The 18331-nt window shown below is 39.5% G+C and overlaps 1 protein-coding gene across 4 annotated transcripts in view; it reads right to left on the reverse strand.

Moving 5' to 3' along the window:
- Positions 1-18331, reverse strand: part of abr (ABR activator of RhoGEF and GTPase) — a 137857-nt gene that overhangs the window by 48123 nt on the left and 71403 nt on the right. For all 4 annotated transcript variants that reach the window (XM_015035614.1, XM_015035615.1, XM_015035616.1 and 1 more), the window contains 9 exons: positions 16276-16336; positions 12766-12818; positions 11122-11262; positions 10819-10940; positions 8268-8436; positions 4792-4911; positions 4504-4579; positions 4311-4415; positions 1129-1203 (listed from right to left, as the gene is read on the reverse strand). In XM_015035614.1, coding sequence (XP_014891100.1) covers positions 1129-1203; positions 4311-4415; positions 4504-4579; positions 4792-4911; positions 8268-8436; positions 10819-10940; positions 11122-11262; positions 12766-12818; positions 16276-16336 — 922 coding nt within the window. The remainder of the gene's footprint in view (positions 1-1128; positions 1204-4310; positions 4416-4503; positions 4580-4791; positions 4912-8267; positions 8437-10818; positions 10941-11121; positions 11263-12765; positions 12819-16275; positions 16337-18331) is intronic.

Consider the following 18331-nt stretch of genomic DNA (forward strand, 5'->3'; position numbering starts at 1 on the left):
AAGCAGGTGCAGCACGGGGAGTCTGCTGGTTAAACTAACATTAAAACTGTCAGAAAGGCCGTTTGAGTTAACATCATTTAGCTGCGGAGTTGTTTTCTTGAAGTTTTCGGCTATAGACGGCATAATGGGGAGAGTGGCTGTGCTGGACCGGTGGTTTGATCTATGCGATCAAAGCTAAGCCAAAATTGTTTGGTCTCGATACATACAATAAATAATGACATATTGGCTAAAAAATGGTAAACTACTGGCAGCTATAGACGCCAGTAGTTTACCGTTCTATCACAGTATCTATACCGTACTTGCATTGACAGTAACCTACTGTCAGGATTAATTACGGTACAGCTACTGTGCATTTACAGTAAACTTCTGGCGTCTATAGCTGCCAGTATTTGACTGTAAATTTACAGGATTATTTCTTAGAGTGTAGATGCTGCCCACAAATTGTATCAGAGGATCCACCCCACCCCCCCCCCAACATCTCCTCACACACACACAGACCTACTCATTTCAAACCCGTCAGCTTACTCCGCTCCATCGAGGATCAAACAGTCTTTCAGACCAGAGAGAGAAAGCTTTCCAATCCATTAACCAGGACATTCTAGTGGACCAGCTTTCCTATACAGACGCAGGGCTGTCATGGTAACTGGAATAAATAATAAATAATAAAAAGAAAAGTCATATCTCTCCCTCTCTGCCTCAGCCCTCTGATATTTGATCTGGTATTTTTTCAACAAAGGTAGCAAAGTGTAGCGAAGCAGCAGCTGTCCACCGCTGACACGTCTGAAACGGTCTCGGTGGTTTCAAACCCAACATCGCTCTCTGCCAATAACGAACCAAGAGTTATGAAGAATGCACAAAGAAACTGTTGTTTAAAGTGGGCAATCTCAGAGCAAGTGAACAAAGCATTTCAGCATGTTTGGCTGCAGTTCCTGCATCGAAAGCGAGCGTGGCTGATTTTTATTCCAGTGTATGTGCCTGAAGTGCTTTCTGAGTCAGTTGAATTGGTGCATGTTGTCAGAGATGCGGGCAGGCTGCCGTGACTGACTAGGCGTTAATGTTTATGATGATCACATATATGTGGATTCCTGCAGGTTTTAGATATAAAACACAAAAAGCATGACAACTCACTGGCCGACTCCTTGAATCCCGTGGCAGAGCGGACGATCACATGCAGGAAGCCGTACAGGCCGGGGGTCTCCTCATCTGGAAAATAAGCCAACAGAGATGTTATTGAAACATACCGTATCAGGTGAAATTAGAAACAGTATCGTCTTTTACATAAAGGTATAGATTCAGTTATGCATTTTCGCCCCTGGTATTAAAAATCTTCAGCTCTTATCGCCTTAACCTTAACTTGAGGCTGGACAATAAATCAATAACAATATATATTGCAATGGACACACAATCGATATCAATAGATAATACTACATAGAGATATTCAATGCATAGAATATTCACTGAACTCCCATTCAGAACCGCACAGCATTCTGGGGAATGTAGGCAGAGGAAATAAGTCAGTTATTAACTGCTTAAATAAAAATAAAAAAACAATTACATGGATTGAAAACTGTGGATAAAAGGTGAAACACCACTGGTTTGGCAGTAATTCAGATATTTAAAACAAGAAAACTGATCAATAATTATTGATGTCGACTGATACGAAATGCTTTTTGCCCTGATACGTTTTTCAGCCATACCGTCCAGCCCTAATGTAACTTACTGAAAAATGTTATAATATTTATTTAGTGGGGAATAAAACTCCATGTTTGGTAATTATTACTATTTTTAACACAATCCCCAAAGTCAACATAATTGGTTCCCCAAACTATTAAGTCAAAATAAATGTAAAAACGAACTCCAATTCATTTTTGCTCAGCGTGTCTCCGTAAGCATAAAAAAAAAAAAGAGTAAATTTCAGCATTTGAAGATCAGTCAGCCCAAACTATTTCTGTTCATGCTGCTGGTATAAGACCAAACATCGTCAGCCAGCTGAGCTGAATGTTGTGTGGAAGAGCAGACAGAAACCCCCACCCCTCAAAACGAATCGCCAACAAACACTTCAAGACGACGCATTCCTGCTCTGGTTAAACCCTGTGAAGTTTGCTTGTTTCTTGGTAAATAAACTACGATGAGGGTTGACAGGACTATAGTGAGGTCCAGCGTAGGTGGTGGAGGGGAGAACAGACAGTGTTGGGTTTAAGTGTGTGTGTGTGTGTGTGTGTGTGTGTGTGTGTGTTTTCAATATGCGACTGGGAAGTTTCACTGAGAGGTGGTTCATAGAGTTCAGCTTCGGGGTGGCCTGTAAGCTTCTCCACCAAAACAGATCTTTAAACATTTAATATGATATCAGGTAAATAATGAGTGACGTAAACAAGAGGGATTTCACTGAACGTAATTACGTTTTTAGATCCTCGTCTTTACATCTTACATCACTCAAGTTGGTGCATTTATGCTGCTTTCTATCAAGGAATTGGTCAAAAATCTTACACTAACTGCAAGATCTGAGTTTTCTTTAAAAACAAACTCAAAACATCTTTGGTTGAAACTTACCGTACTTACGGTAACTGAGATGGAAAGCCTTTTTACAGTAACACATTCGTACTTCTTGAACTTTTTTTTTTTTTTTTTACATTTTGTCACACTGCAACCACATGAGAAAGTAGAATTGAATGCTTGTAATCAAATCTGTATGGCCCAGTCAAAACACAACAGTGGGTTTCGGGTTATAAATCCTGCCGCTAGACGCATGCCAAAACAACTGTAGCGGTAATTGCTGCAAAAGGTGGTTCTACAAACACTTGAGTCAGGGAGGCTCAATACAAACACATGCCAAACTTTTATTTTTTTTATCTGCAAAAACCCTTTGAAATACTTGTATCGTTTTCCTTTGGCTTTATAATTATGCTTTAATTTGTGCTGGTCTGGTGTAAATAGTTCAAATAAAATAAATATCACCAGTCAGAAAGTCAAATTTAAGACTTTTAAGAGCTTCTTTTAATGTCACTTTAAATGACGTTCAAAATAAAAAAAAAACTACATGATGGTTGTGGAAATGTGTTGCATTACAAGCAAGCATAGCAACAATGTAGACCTGACTGCTTCTCACATGTAGCTCTCTACAGCCTCAACCTTCATATTCCCAGGTTTAAAAAGCTTTTTTTTTTTTGCACCTTACCTCAACCAGTCAGCCAGTGGCAAAAACAAACATTGCACAACCAACTGTTGATAAATTTACACTAAGACAGAAGCAAAAATTGAACTAGCTAGCTAGCAGCTTGTTAGCAGTAGCCTCAATCGCCTTGAGTCGCAGAAAACAATAGGGATGCTTTCATTCAAATCAAACCTTTGCCTGACAGAAAAGTCCAGTGAGACAAAAATCGCATTAAATAGTCTTGACGAAATTTAAGACTTGTGATTAAAGAATTTAAGACCAACTTACATTTTCTTTGAGGAATTTAAGCCAATTCAAGACCTTCATTTTATACACACCAATTTAAGACTTTTTAAGGATGCACGGACACCCTGCCTACAAGCTGTTAGTAGAGGTAAAGGTGAAGGTCAGTAGGCGGCCCATGTTAGCCTTGTGGTCGTCAACTAATTCACTGAACTTTTGACGAAAAGGAAAAACAGCACCATTAGAATATTGTCTGACTTTTTATATCCCAAGTAAAAACACAATCTGCTATTTTTCTTATTACTTGGAGCATAGACAAATATTACACCTGAGTTTAGAATCATAGGGAACCAACAACACAGTGATTAGGTTACACAGTGAGGGTGCCACAGTGTAAAAACACGACTGCGGTGAATTCCTCCAGCCCTTCAATGTTTACAGGTAAGTGAACCAAGAAACCTCCTCATTAAATACCTCACTCGGATTCTCTTGTGTAAGAATCAAACATTGTGTTCTCGAGACCTTCCTGCCAGCTTTGAGGATTTCAAGTGGATGACAGAACCTCTTGGCATTTGAGGGAGGGGATCAGAGCGGGTCGGCCAGATGGCTTTAATGTCATCCACCCCCCTCCACCCCAACCTCGTCTCTGAGAGCAGCTCTGCAATGCAGAGATCTGAAGCAAAAACAAACATGGGAGCTGGGATCTCATCGCCGACACACGGCGTGGCAGTGGCCGCTATGAGATAGATGAGAAACATATTGCATCCCAGATTCGTCTCCTAAAGGGCCTCAGCTTTCTTTATGTGGCTTTTTTGTGCAGAAGGGGGGGGGAAGAAAGCGTTGTGTGTGGATTTAAACTATGTGAGGGTTTAAACTCAAGATTATAAAAGAGAGTCTTTGTGTGAGCGTGTCGTACCGTCTTTGTTGGTGGTGACGGGAATGTTGTGGACGGTTCGGAGTTTGAAACAGGAGCTGGTCAGGACCTGGAGCTCCACAGAAGTTAGCACACAAGCCTGGAGATCTGATTTAAAATAAAAACAGAAAAATTTGGGATATTTATTTTTAATTATGTCATACTTCATCCTTACTGTTTAATTAAAGCCAGTTACCTTTCTTTTGGAGTTTCTGGATGCTTTCTTTCCACTCTGCCCTCTCATAATCAGAAGAGAGGAGGAACAGATAGCTCTGCAAACACATGCATAAATGTTTTAATCAATAAATAAAATTTTTAATAATTTTTCTTTTTTGAAAGTCACCGAAAATAAGAAAAGCCAAGAGTTGGGGATTGGATTTTAGTGATTCTTGCTCTAATCTGTTACAAACTACTCAAAGGTTTATCGCTCCATCTAGTGGTCAGTCTTGAGCATTGCAACCGCCAACAACTGGGCCACGAGTACCTTTCCATGTTTGTTGTGAATGCGGAACGGGATGGTGGGGGAATGCAGGAGTAGCCATGACTCCTGCTCATTCATCTTCTTCCTGAGACGCTCTGCACGGCTCTGACCCTTTGGAGCTTTCTGCACAAACACAGAAAAACAAACAAAGATACTGCGTGGTTAGTTATCTGAAATAGAGGTCTGTAAGGAGGAAGAGCGGAACTCTATTAGTGGCAAAACTCTCATCACAACATGCAAGTTTTTAGACTTTCGATTAGAACTTCAGCTCAAAAAAAGGGATCATTTTCTTTTTGTTTACTGTATCATGAATCTAGTTGTGGATTTATTAAAGATATGACAAATTAGCAACTAAATTAAGAAGATAAAGTGATAAATAGAAAGAATAGAAAATAAAAATTTGACTTATGAATTCTCTCATGGAATATATCGACATATTCACTATTGCTGCTCAAATTCTAACCGAAAATGCAAATTTGTGTCCAAAATAGTCTTGATGAGCTAATAGTGTCTCTTAGCGGTGAGAAATTTAATTACAGCATTAAGCAGACATTTAGGGGGAAGACGGTGCCTATTTATGTACATAATAGCAAGAGGAAACAACTTTGAAATCTCAAAAAACATAAATCCCGTAGATAAGTTTTGCAAGGAAAAAATACCACCTGCTGAAAGGTGGTGGTAATTTTGGTACAGGAGAAAAATAAGAGAAAAGTTTTGTTTACTTTTGCAAATAATTTTCCTAATCAAATAAATTTTCTAAATTGCGTTTGTCAATGTTTCTACTTCCAAATGAATCAGGTAAAAGCATGTATCATCTCTCTGTCGTTTACAATCTGAAGCATCATTTAGAAACACAATACTGGTTGTCATGTATCCAGGCAGCAGGCGATCTAAACGTAATGAGAAATGCTTCATCAGATCAGGACCTGGTGTTTTCTGTTGGATAAAAAAAAGAAGAATTTGTGATTTTTCAATTTGATAACTTCACTGCATCTGATTTGATTGTAGGTAAAATTAGGACGATTTCAACCAAAAAAAAAAAAAAAAAAAAAAACTTCCTTGAGCTCCTCTTCAGATTTTCAAGAATCTCCTGCCAACATCAATGCTGCCAGTTCATATTCAGCTCTCAATCGTTTCATATAAAAAGACTGGAGAAGCTATAAAACGTAAGCCCTACGCCGTTAAGAGCATTTCATAACTGCAGGGTTTGATTTTTTTTAGTCAGGACTGAAAGAAAAAGCAAATAAATCCTCTCAGTCTTCACCAGGAAGCTGTGAGTCAGAGCCTCCCAGACAACAATCAGCTGAATCTCTCCCTCCACCGGCCTCTGGTGCCTGGAAATACCAGCAGTGGCCACTCAGTGTGCCCCGAGTGGGCGAGCCCAGCGCCGTGAGAAGGCAATGACAGGAACTCTCCGCTCTTGATGGCGGCGATACAACTCGGCCTGGACGACGCTGCGCATCACTGAATGTACTCGAAACTGTTAAGAGTTGCAACATCTGATATTTCAGCTCTTTTTAGCAGCTGATTTGTTTTTAGCACTAACGAGGATTAACAAGACGCGATGACACAACGGCGCATTTTACAGAGCATTTCCACAACAGAAACCGGATTGTTATCCTGGGATAAGTTTTTTTTTACCTCCATCTCACCACAAAATAGTAGTACTTCCTAGATCTAGTCTAAACTATTTTTAGGTGGTCGCAATGATGCTTAACATTCCTCCACTTCAGACATTTCACTAATAAAACTCCTCGACAGTTTATGCTGTTCTGTTAACTTTAAAACTGGGATAGTTACTAATTTACTACATTTGCTAGCAAATGAAACAACTAATCCCAGGCACTTATGCTATGACTGTGTAATTTCACTAGATTTTAAGTTTTAGGGTCCCGATTCAATTCAGAAACACATTAATTCAGAAACCATTTTTTTTCTGTTTAAACAATCAAAAATGAAGATTAAACTGTGACTGAAGAGCGTAAAAGACAATGTGAGCAAACAGAACATGTAAAATTATTCTTTCAGGTTCCATACTGGACCAGATTTAATCCGTTTATAAACAAGTTTTAACAATTAAGCACACTTCAGTCTACCATAGTGTACTGACCTTTGACCGAAAATAAAATACACTATACCGTCACAGTGCATTTATGTTTTGTAAATCTCCACAAAGTTTAAAATAAAATAGACTTTGCTGTCTTAACCAAAGTGCATTCAAATTAAACCTTGAACAATCGCGCTCTCCTCATGCTAAATGCTAGCGCACTCTATTCAGACAGAGGGAGCTAGCTGCTAACTACGTTGCTGTGCAGAAGTTGAATGAACGTGAACGTGACATATGCAGTGTACTCGCAAGTAGAAGTACGACTTATAAGCATTTTAAAATAGATTTTTGAGCATTTTGAATTGATTCAGAATGGCTAGAACGAGGAATTGTGATTTGATATTTCTTTGTGCCTCTTTAAAATATAAAATGCTGTAAATTATTACAAAGTTCCTTTGACTTTAAAAAATTTTTTAAATTAAATTTCAGGGTTTAAACGCTGTAAAATAATCATGGGAGATGGTCGTGGCAAACTGTGTTGTTTTGGCTCAAACTTCTTGTCAGCTTCAAAATGAATTAAACAGGAAGCATGCGTCTGCAAAATCCATTCAGGTTATTTGGCGTGACTCTATTCAAGCTAAATTGTGATTGCTGTTTATGGTTTTACTTTCATAACTCCAGGATTTATATTTTTGTAACAAGAATTTTATTTCCCACCACACTCAACACAATCACGTAGAAAGGGGAGCGCTCTTCTCGGTATCAGCAGGCACACGGTTTACCTAATCGCAATTGTTTTGTACCATATAGTGGGAAAACATCAAACAATGTCCTGTGGAAAAATTCAAAGTTCTAGAAATTAAGCTTTGGGGGAATAACATTGAAATGTAGCGTAGTTAGGATGCCAAGGTGAATCATACAAAAACAAAAGGTCCCAATCAGAGCAGGAAAGCCACAACTAGCTAAAAAAACAACAACCACGAAACATTTTTTCCTTTTGCTTAATATTTTTAGATGTTGGTGCTGTCCCAGGACAAACATAAAGGTGGGTGACAAAAGCACAGTTAAAAATAAAGATACAGCCGTTCCAGTAAGGAGTCACTTACATCACTTACATAAACACAAATCTCCACGGAAGTCTGACATTCACTTGTTTGTGCTCATCTTTCTCCTAACAGCAAAAGATTCAGCTGATGATTAGACGTAATGAGAACTGGAAAGTCCCAGTTTGAAATAAAAACATTGAAGGCTAACTTGATAAAGAAAAAACAAAATCTCTCTCTCCAAGAAAAAAATAAAAACTCTCAGTCTAGGACTTTTGTATTACAACAAGAAATAAGTTTCAGTCCATTCTGAGAGCTGAATTAAAGATCAGGACCTACATAAATAGAGTTTGGATTAGGGGGAAAAAACTAAACTAAACAAAGCTTACCTTCTCTTTCTGTATCTCATTCTTTAAAACCGAGATCTTCATCTTCATCTCTTCGATCTCGTGCTCCGGCAGAACCTGGATGCTCGGACACGAGTCTGAGTCGTCCAGGGTTTGGAAAGTTAAATCAGCCAGAGGGATGTACCACTTGCACTCGTACTGCTGGTGGCGACTGCGCACACACACACACACACACACAGGCACACACACACACACACACACACACAGAATGGGTAGAAATTAGTTCAAGTCAAACAAAACAATATGATGATTTACACATCTTTGCTAAAGCTAGAATATTTGCATATTCAGTCAAGACCGTTAAGGGCAGCAATCGGATAAATAAGAGGACCATTTTTTTAAAGGCTTATTCCCTAATTTTCCATTTATAAAACTGTCTGTGTCTCTATTAAGTAGGTTAAGGTAACTTGGAAGCTGCAGAATAATGGATTGTCCTTAGTCTATTTGTGTCACAAATCTATATTAATGAAAATGATGCATGTGGAGTGTCAGCTCCACTCGATGAGGGGCTGCAGACAGTAATGTCCTGCGTCACTAACGAGCATAAAATGATCATGCAGCACACTCCATTCATTACAGCGCCACACTTGCTCAGACAGCTAATCAAGAGTGCATACATAAAGACGCCATGTTGATATTGACACCGCAGCACGCATTGTCTTCATCATTTTAAGCAATTAAGCAAGACGAATGTGAGTAAAACACACTTAATGGATGACCATGCTGTAATCATAGCATGAATCTTCAAAATAACAATCAAAGCAGCTTTCACCTGCACACAGTCAAATTACATAAGTGCTTCAAGTTTTTTGTTGAAATTTACTCAAAATCAACAGATCCCCGCTCTTTTTAGCGCGAGTGCATAATATGTCTATTGCAAATTTTTCACAAAAATGATCAAAACGTTAAGTGACTTCTAATTCCCGTCTGCAGGTGGCAGTATTCCTTACGTCTACTGTGCTGCTGCCTCAGCTTTACTTGACGTGGAGTTAAAGTTTAATATGGAGTCACAAAAAGTCACATTTACTGTCATCCTTGAGCACAAATGTCACAAAATTTATTTCAAATGTTTCTAAAGTAGCTCCACAAAATAAGTGACTGATTTTATTTTTAAATTACAGTACAATGAATATTATTTTATTTTAAGTAGTACATACTAAATGTAGACACATTGTTTATCAATATTTTAACAGTTTGTTAAAGGGTTTTATCAATATATTCTGGCACAAGCAGCCCTTTTGAGAACATTCCTGATCTTGGGTGTTCTCAAAAGGCACATTCGAGAACACTGATGTCAAACTTAGATTTAAAAAAAAAAAATAACGCACTGCACTTTGTCAATGTAGTTAACTACAGTTATAACCTGCTAACAGCCAGGTAATTCCTTTTTTTAACATGACAATACTTTATGTCTAGTTCACTGTTTTGTCTGACATGGGAATAATTTAACCCCTTCGTTGCCAGGCATGGTAAGACATCTTCCCATATATTTCCTGCATCGTGAACACAAATTATTATCAAACAACAAAACAGAGATCATCTTGGAATTGAGCAGGATTAGAGATGATTGAGTTTCTGGACGATTGCTCTGCTCCATGTGTCGCTTGGCGGAGGCCTGCTGAGATAACGGCACAGGCCATTATTGTTGACTTTCAGCCGTGGTAGTTATGGCAACAATCAGAGCGAGGAGTGAGGGATGATGAGAACCACAAAAAGAAACGATCAGGCTTAAAGGAGGAGAGATCTGTTTTGGTCACTTGTTTTTACTGTACAAGCAGCTTCAAAACAAAAATGCCTTTTTTTTAAACATATTTGTTAAAACTGTCACTATTTCCTGACAGTTTAATATGAGCCAGATAATCTGCGAAAAATTCTTCCGCCTCCTCCCGGTGGCCCTTCCGCCATCTGTGGAAATACGCCGCTCTCGGCGTATTTCCAACCAATCAGAGCCGGGAGGAGGGTTTCAGCACACGGACATTGTTTCACAGCCTGCTATGAGAACAAAGGCTAATAGTATATTTGTAATGTTAGCATCATTGTTACTTCTGACTGGCAGAAGCTAAGAGAGACAAATTCTCCAACCTCAACAATTTGGACCTCAACGCCAAAGCGAAATCGTCAAGAGGTTGAGATTTTGTCATTGGTTATTGAGAACAACTGTAATGACTGTAGATATGTTATGTTCTATCCAAAGGTTAAACATTTGTATTTTGCAAGTGTATTACTCCTTTTATGTTTATTTGTGCAAAATGTCTCTCTCATTCCCATATCTGAAATAAACACCAAGGTTAAATGAAAAATAATTTAAATCTAAATCTGCCAGGAGTGGAAATAAAATATACACATCACTTGGCACAGCTGCAGTCTGTGGATTAGACAGATTTTTAAGACTAAACTTGACAGAGTGAATTTTAAAGTCATTGTTTTCCAACGTCAGAGTGAGCCGAGTTCAAGTCGGAAGGCTGAGCTTTTCTTTCGGCAGTTCCAGTAGGAGACTGGATCACAGATTTTCAGTCCGACCGATGACACTCACCCCACAGACGTCTTCTTCATCTTGGCACAGAGAAGCAGGTCGGTGAAGAGGAAGACGTGTCGGAGCTTCCTGGAGCTTTCCGACAACTCCACCAGAAATCCATCCTTCACCAGCTGACGCGCCTGGAAGAACACCAGAGGTAAACTCCTACTGGCAGATTAAAAACGCGCGCAGGACGGCAGGACGCTCACTTCAAAGGGAGGCATCATTTGAATAGACTCAGCTGTATTTGTGTGAGAATCCTGCGGTTGCAAAGGTTGTGGTCTTAAATTTTTAATTAATTTTTTTTAACGTGGCACGTACCTCTCCTTTAGGCGTAGTGACGGCAGTCCTGCGAGGATCAATCTCCTCGTTGATGGAGGAGAGGAAGTTCTGAGAGATCCGCAGCGCGTCCTGCAGCAGAGGGAAGTCTGGGTGGTCCTTGGGCGTGTGCTTCAGCAGGTCCTGTTCCAGTCAACAAACAAATCAAACCATCTAAAAACGCATTCAGTCTTACAGCTCTAGTTTTTCATTTTCTATCAAACAAGGAAAGTTTTCACTAAAGTAATCTCAGCTCCTTGCTTTTGATGAATCCTGCAGATGACAGGGCGGCCTGGAACAGCCTTCACTCCAGAATGAGCGCAGCCAATTTTCCTTGCATGGTTAGCAGGCATGACAGCCGTTTCAGAGTGAAAGGCTTGTTGTTTCTCTGCCAGCTTTATGCAAACACATGCATGTGAAGCGCTCCTGTAGCACAAACACACGCACACACAGCCGTAAACGGCTTCCACGGCTGACAGTTTCTGAATAATGTTTGCCCATTTAAGGTGGAAGCCGGTTTGGGGCTGGAAACAACAGATCTGGGTTTCCCTTTTCAGTCGCTATTAAAGATGCAGAAGCTGAAAAGACATCAACAATGCCCTTAGAGGAGCAACTGTTGGGAAGGTTTATAAGGCCATTTCCTGTGAGGGTCGGTGTTCTGTCAGACTGAGCCAACAAAAAACCTCAGAGCCACACTGCAATACTCTACAGGCCTCAGACAGCTGGTTAAATACTAAAATTTCACAATAACAGAGAATGCCTCGTGTATAAATCAAAATGGAAGGATGACCAAAGCTTGGAAAACTGGCTGAATGAGCCACAAGATTTTCCTTTGGTCAGATAAGAACAAAGTATTTGACCCAGATTTTTGGGTCAAATACGAGGCCATCTTTCCAACAACAAAGGGTTCGAAAAAAGTGGGACTATCATCCCAAATATGGAAGATGATCTATAAAAGAAGATTAAATTGTTGACAAATTCAAACCTAATCTTGATTGAGAATTCATGCATTGAGACGTCAAGAGAGCTCAAAGAACTGAAACAACTACTTCAAGTCTTTGTTGCTAAAGGATGCTCTACAATTACGAGTGCACTGATTGCAGCTTTTTGGCCAATCACCAATCTTTAAAAAGTCCGATCGACCAATTCTGATTTTGGTCGATTCCAATTTTCTAAGTTGGTAAAGACCAAAATCCCCAAGATTGCTTCCTATAGTTTGTGTATTTCATGGAGCCTTATGTTATAGAATGACACAAAGTAGTGCAGATTTGTGAAATGGAAGGGAAACTACAAAAGAAAAAATATGATAGGATTTTATTTGAGGGTGTAAGAGTAAGTGGGAGCTGAATAAACATCCACACATCTTCAGAATAAAAGTATCTAGCTATTTATCATTTCCCTTCCACTTTACACATGTGCCTCAAAGCTAATTTGTTCCAGCAAATAAAATCCCAATGAAAACCCCCATTAAAGTTCATGGTTGGCAAAATGTAAAAATGTCAAAGCTGCTGTGTGAAAACCTCCACAAGACACTGGAACAGCTTTAGCTGGGAGCTCGATACGAGTTTGTGTTTATTGTTATGATCCAGTGCACAGTTTAAGTGGGCTGCTCCTTTAAGGCTGTGGAAGTGACTGTGGTGCACTCACATGAAGGACCAGGGTGCTTCTGGTAACGCGGTCAATGGGCTTGTAAAGAAGATCTGTGGGGGAGAGAAGACGGAGAGTCTGAGTCAGCGCAGACACACAGTGGGTCACAGTCCTGGAGCTCAGACAACAATAAATACACAAACCCAGCTCACAGAGTTAAACAAGAAAATCTTACAAAAAAAACATACTTTCCATGTGGGGGTTAAAAAAAAGACATTTCATTGATTGTTTCTTCCTACGTTTGTGCAGTAATAAATAGTGATTCTGCATAGTGAGGTTGCTATGAGTTAAACTAAACACAGAACTGAAAAAAGCAGTCATTCTATGGAAAAGGAAACGCAACACATCTATATAAAGTGCTATAAGACTGAGACACCCCCTCATCGGCGCTCTAATGGTTTCTCTAGGGTCGGCTTTGCTGCTAAGGTAGTGAAACGGCAGCAGCAGGTTGCATGCGTGACTGCTGGAGGTAACGCACTCCCACAGACGCAGCAAAATGAAAAGATGGAGGGGACAGAAACAAAGTCACGTTAAGGAGAAAAGAGAAATGGTAGGTGGTATAAACATGAAAAAAACAAGCCAACTCTGGATGTAGAACATGACGTGTTTCTCATTTTTATTGTCGAAACTATATGTTTTCCAGAATAACATTTTTCAAATTTCTCTATTTCTCTATAAAGCTGCTATACAGAGAAGGGGGGAAAAAACGAAGACATTTTCATGACCCCAGTCCTATGGATTCCCACACTGCAGTCCGGCTTCCAGAAGCCACTAAATAAAAACGTCAAAGGTGCCCCCCCACTCATATTACAGCCTGTGTCACATGACATTGTCATGAAACATAACGCTACAGCATCAAGGGCAGAAACAAATGGAAAGGCTGTTCCACCCAGGAAAGAAGCTAATCTCCATTTCAGAAATGAAAAAGTTAGAGCCGATACGTTTGAGGCCCGAGGGAAGAAAACTAGCCAAGTGAAACAGAGAAGAAGCTTCTGCATGCAGGGAAGGTTGTTCCACTCAGGCAGAGAGCAGGACGACTACACTGTGCTTCATCTACAGTCCTTTAGCCGTGCAGCACAACAGAAACATTTTTCTCTTTCCCTTGTTTATGCAATTTTCCTACTTCCTCCACAACGAGACACAAAAGAGTGAAAGCAAAACATCCCTCCTTATCTGCTGATGGGACTTCCATCTATACACTCCTCACTAAAATATGCCCACACAGCCACTGTCTAACACTAATGAGACTCTGCGAAAGAGCTGTGCAGAGGCTCTTTGAAGTCCCTCCACCCTGTGATCATGAATGCAGCCCATGCCGATTGTTGTGGCTCAGTGAACCGGTGCCGCCACCTCCGAGAGGGTTTACTACACATCCTGTACGGACTGCGAGGGCAAAGAATATTTAATTATGCGTGTGTGCAGAGTGAGTCGCGCGCACACACACAGAGAACAGGCGCTGCAGGAAGTATCAGATGACTTTAGGCCACTTTGTATACAACAAGATATCTGTGGAAGTGAGGCAGAGGTAGGTTAGCTGTGAGTGTAAAGCAAGACCTGAGCTTCAGTAGATCACCTCCAGGGCAGTGTTTGTTCTGAGGTTGTGTTTAGGTGTAGCAATACTGATTTGCTACACCAAAATTACAATATAATTTATTCAGGATTCAGCAAGTCAAATTTAAGATTTTTCAGACCTTTTTAAAGCCACATTGAATGAAATTTGCGCCTGAAAAAATATAAGTATTTTGGTCCAGAATAGCAAAAACTGAAATTTCTGGGGTTTGTTTGTGGCTCTTGGCAGCGACACTGCATACGGCTCTCTACAACCTTAAAGGTGCAGTATATAGTTTTTATAAATAAATAAAAAAGTTTTTTACATATTTGTTGGAACTGTCACCATGTCATATCAGTCTGCAATGAGACAGATAATCTGTGAAAAGATCAATCTCCTCCACCTACATTCTGTGCCATTATTGACGTCTGAAGAAATGCACCACTTCCGACCAAAAACACAACCAATCAGAACCAGGAGGCGGGTCTTAACGCTGTCAATCAATCGGTATCGAATCAGAAGTGAACAAGTTGAATCCGGACACTCCCTGATCTAAACTGAGCAAACCAGAGAACCTGACCACAATATGCTGTTCCTCTGGGGACCAAATATATTTACAGTGAGTTTGAATAATTTGAAAGCAAAGTTGAAAGGGTTTCAAACCAGAAGATGTTTCATTACTGTTACATTTACTGAAATAAATAAATCTACGATCACATTCAAACTGTTTTGCGCTCATCTCATCAATGCCGTATTTCCAAAAATGATTGAGCAAATAATGTTATATTTACTTACAAACTAGGTAGGGTTACAAAACATAATGAAACAGGAAGACGTGGGTGTAAGAAAGGAACCCCCTGGTGCCTCAAAATTAATAACAGAGGCTGTTTCAGATGCTGACAACCCCTGATTGTTGGGGGATATGCAGTAGCTTCATGCTACATCACTGTACACATAATGAAAGGGCATACAAACTGCATAAGCATCCGTTAATAATAATAACGTGCAGCCAGAGCGCAGAGGACAAGAATAGACCAATTAAACAGTTTCTCTAAATAGAGAAAGTGTCATTCGCAACACATTAATTAACTTCTTCCCAGGTATCATGTAACACATTTTACAGCACATTAGGGTTTTTTCTCTCTCACTTATAGAAAACTACCCTGAGGCAGAATCTTCACAGCAGCAGCATTAATCTGCAAGGTGGAGACAAAGTACAGCCAGATATACCACACTTATCCACTCACATTGACACACGGTTACGTTTTCCTACATTGTTTTTAGGTCAGTATACTCAGAAAATCTGGATCTTTTTAACAAAAAGGAATCTCTAAAGAACAATAATTATAAAGTCCAGCACACATAACAGCTTTAAAAGAAACTTCCATTCTCTCCGCACTCTTTAGCAAGGCAGTTTAAACGGAACAGGCGATGTTAGTAAATGAAAATGAAAGCGCAATTAAAAAAAACAAGACAAAACAATTATTAATTAAGTGCTCCTACTTCGTCGCCCAATCATATTCCACCTATTAACTACGGGATCCCAGAGGCACAAGAAAAAAAGAAGAGAAAAATAACACTCCGTCAAAGTCCAGTGGCTCATTTCATGCGGTCTTTACCGGATCTGCAGCTACAACACAGTCTGAGCACCAGCAGAACCGCCATATCCCCCTTCTGCTCTTCTGACTCTCCGCTCCAGATCACTGCCTCCCTTCTCAGGCACACAGGCAGCAGAGGAGCGAGGCAGTGAGAGGATGAGAGAGAGAAAGAGTGTGTGTGTGTGCATGTGTGTGTGTGAGAGAGAGAGAGAGAGAGCAGGTTCACACATACTACGGTTTGACTCCTGATGCCCACTGCTGTATGCACAAGCAGAAAGGACAAGACTGGATTCCCTTTCACAACCCAGACAAATATACACACATCCTGGAGCGTAAAAACAACAGGAAACACACACTACTCACCCTCCATAGAACTTTTTGTGGAGGAGTCTTTGGAGTCTTTGGGTCCTTTCACTCTAACAGTCTGGACAGAAACAGGGAAAAAGAAAAATCTGATTAAAAAATATGAATTTTAAGATGTTTACTACGAACTGCTAACAAAAACTAAAACCATACTGGGCTGGTTATAAGGCAATAAGGACCAAAGTGAAAATAAAACAAACGCACAATTACCAGTTCTTATGTAAGGTTACACTGTGCAGTACTTACTTAGCACTGATCTGTGATCAGTAAGTTAAATTCTGGGATATCTTATTTTTTTCTATTCATCAAATGCATCAGAACTAAGAACTCCCACCATTGTTTCGGTCTTTAACTGCATCAACCAGCAAAATGTGCTTTGATGACGCATCTTTCTTTCAGTAAAAAGCAGACAATGACAAGAACATTTGATGAATAAATTAGGGAATATAGTAATACTTCAATTTTCTGCTCAGTTCAAAAGTAATGCCTCATTCAAACACAGCTGGGCAACATGGAGAAAAATAACAATCCTTATCATTTTCTGCATTGACATGGTTTCAAATTAAAATTCTAGTTTTAACAAACATATCTAATGAAAATAAGTAATAAAACCTAAAGAACTAATGAGATTTCCCTCCAAAGATTCCCTTATAAATTGCAGAACTTTATGGATTAATGACTTTCTTTACTAGCAAGTGAAGTGAATTTGTAAGGCCTGAGCAGAGCAGAGGATGTATCAAAGGATGTGGATTAAGTGCAACTGGAAGTCTCTTCCTTTTTGAGGAAATTAATTTGTTGAGATTTCCTCCACAGCCAACTGCAGTTAGCATTTACAAGAAGCTAAACCACAGATAAGGAACATTTTATATTGCTTGTCTTCAGTGTTTTTAACTATGGACTTTGTGTTTGTGCTTCGTCTGTTTGTGTTGCACCTCTGGTCCAATGACGGCTGGAAACTACCCTCTGCAAATCGGTGAGCATAAAGCAGGTATAAAATATGGATGGATAAATATTTGTGCTGTTCTACAGACACACCTAGCGTGTCTCTGTTTTTAGCACAATATTGATTGCAAGAGCCGCAGGACACTGAACACGGTGAGGTTTCAGAGTAGAGATAGCAGCTCAGAGAACAGCCTCAGTTCACATGAACAGATGGTGAGATATGCTTCCCAAATTCAAATCCACAGCGTCTGGTTTTAGGTTAATTGATAATTATGATTACTGGAGTAATCCATCAAGCTTTTCACATGTCAGGTCTTTAAAATGTGGGGAGTAATGTTTATTAGGGACGGCACAAACTGGTATCGAATGGGATCCTTGATAGGTACTTTTCTCGAACCTACATAAAAAGACCACAGACAACGTATATGAATTTTATAGACAAAGCTTTTGCAAAAGGAGAACTTTCCATCAACAGCTCATCAGCCGTTCACAGAGAATTCTGATCTCCTTCCACGTGAGCCCCTGTTTTATTGTCAAGCAGAACAACCAAAAGGGGCAGTCAGGAAGAACAACAAAGGTCGTAAAACTTCTAACCTAAACAAACCAGCCAGGTGTGATATCTGATCTACGGTCTGAGCCCAGTTCAGCTCTAGGTCAAACTAACACAGGAAGAATTTAAGATCTGGGAAACACAGAGTTAACTGTCTCACATAAAGATAAACAGACAGTCGTAACCTCCAGGTCAGTTTATACACACATAAGGAAGAGAACACTTTAAACTAAAAATCACAATAATACTGATTAACATTAGACTGAATATGAACTAAAGTAATAATGATAATACCAAAAAATATCTAACATTCCCCCCTTTTTATCATTTTACTATGTGTGTAAACTTTATGCAAAAGCCAAGCATAGAAAAGAAAAGAAAAGAAAAGAAAAGAAAAAATGCAAGTTTTTTTTTTTTTTCTAATCTAAACACAGAAAATACACAATGAATAAATGTAATATAATGAAATAAATGAAAATAAAAGAAACAGCAAAAATCAAATGCAGTTTTCTCATCACTACACCACTTGTTTCCACATTTTCGGTGTAGGAATCATTCAGCAAA

The sequence above is a fragment of the Poecilia latipinna genome, unplaced genomic scaffold (assembly GCF_001443285.1).
Source record: "Poecilia latipinna isolate Pla-1442-1.1 unplaced genomic scaffold, P_latipinna-1.0 Scaffold340, whole genome shotgun sequence".
NCBI classification, from domain to species: Eukaryota; Metazoa; Chordata; class Actinopteri; order Cyprinodontiformes; family Poeciliidae; genus Poecilia; species Poecilia latipinna.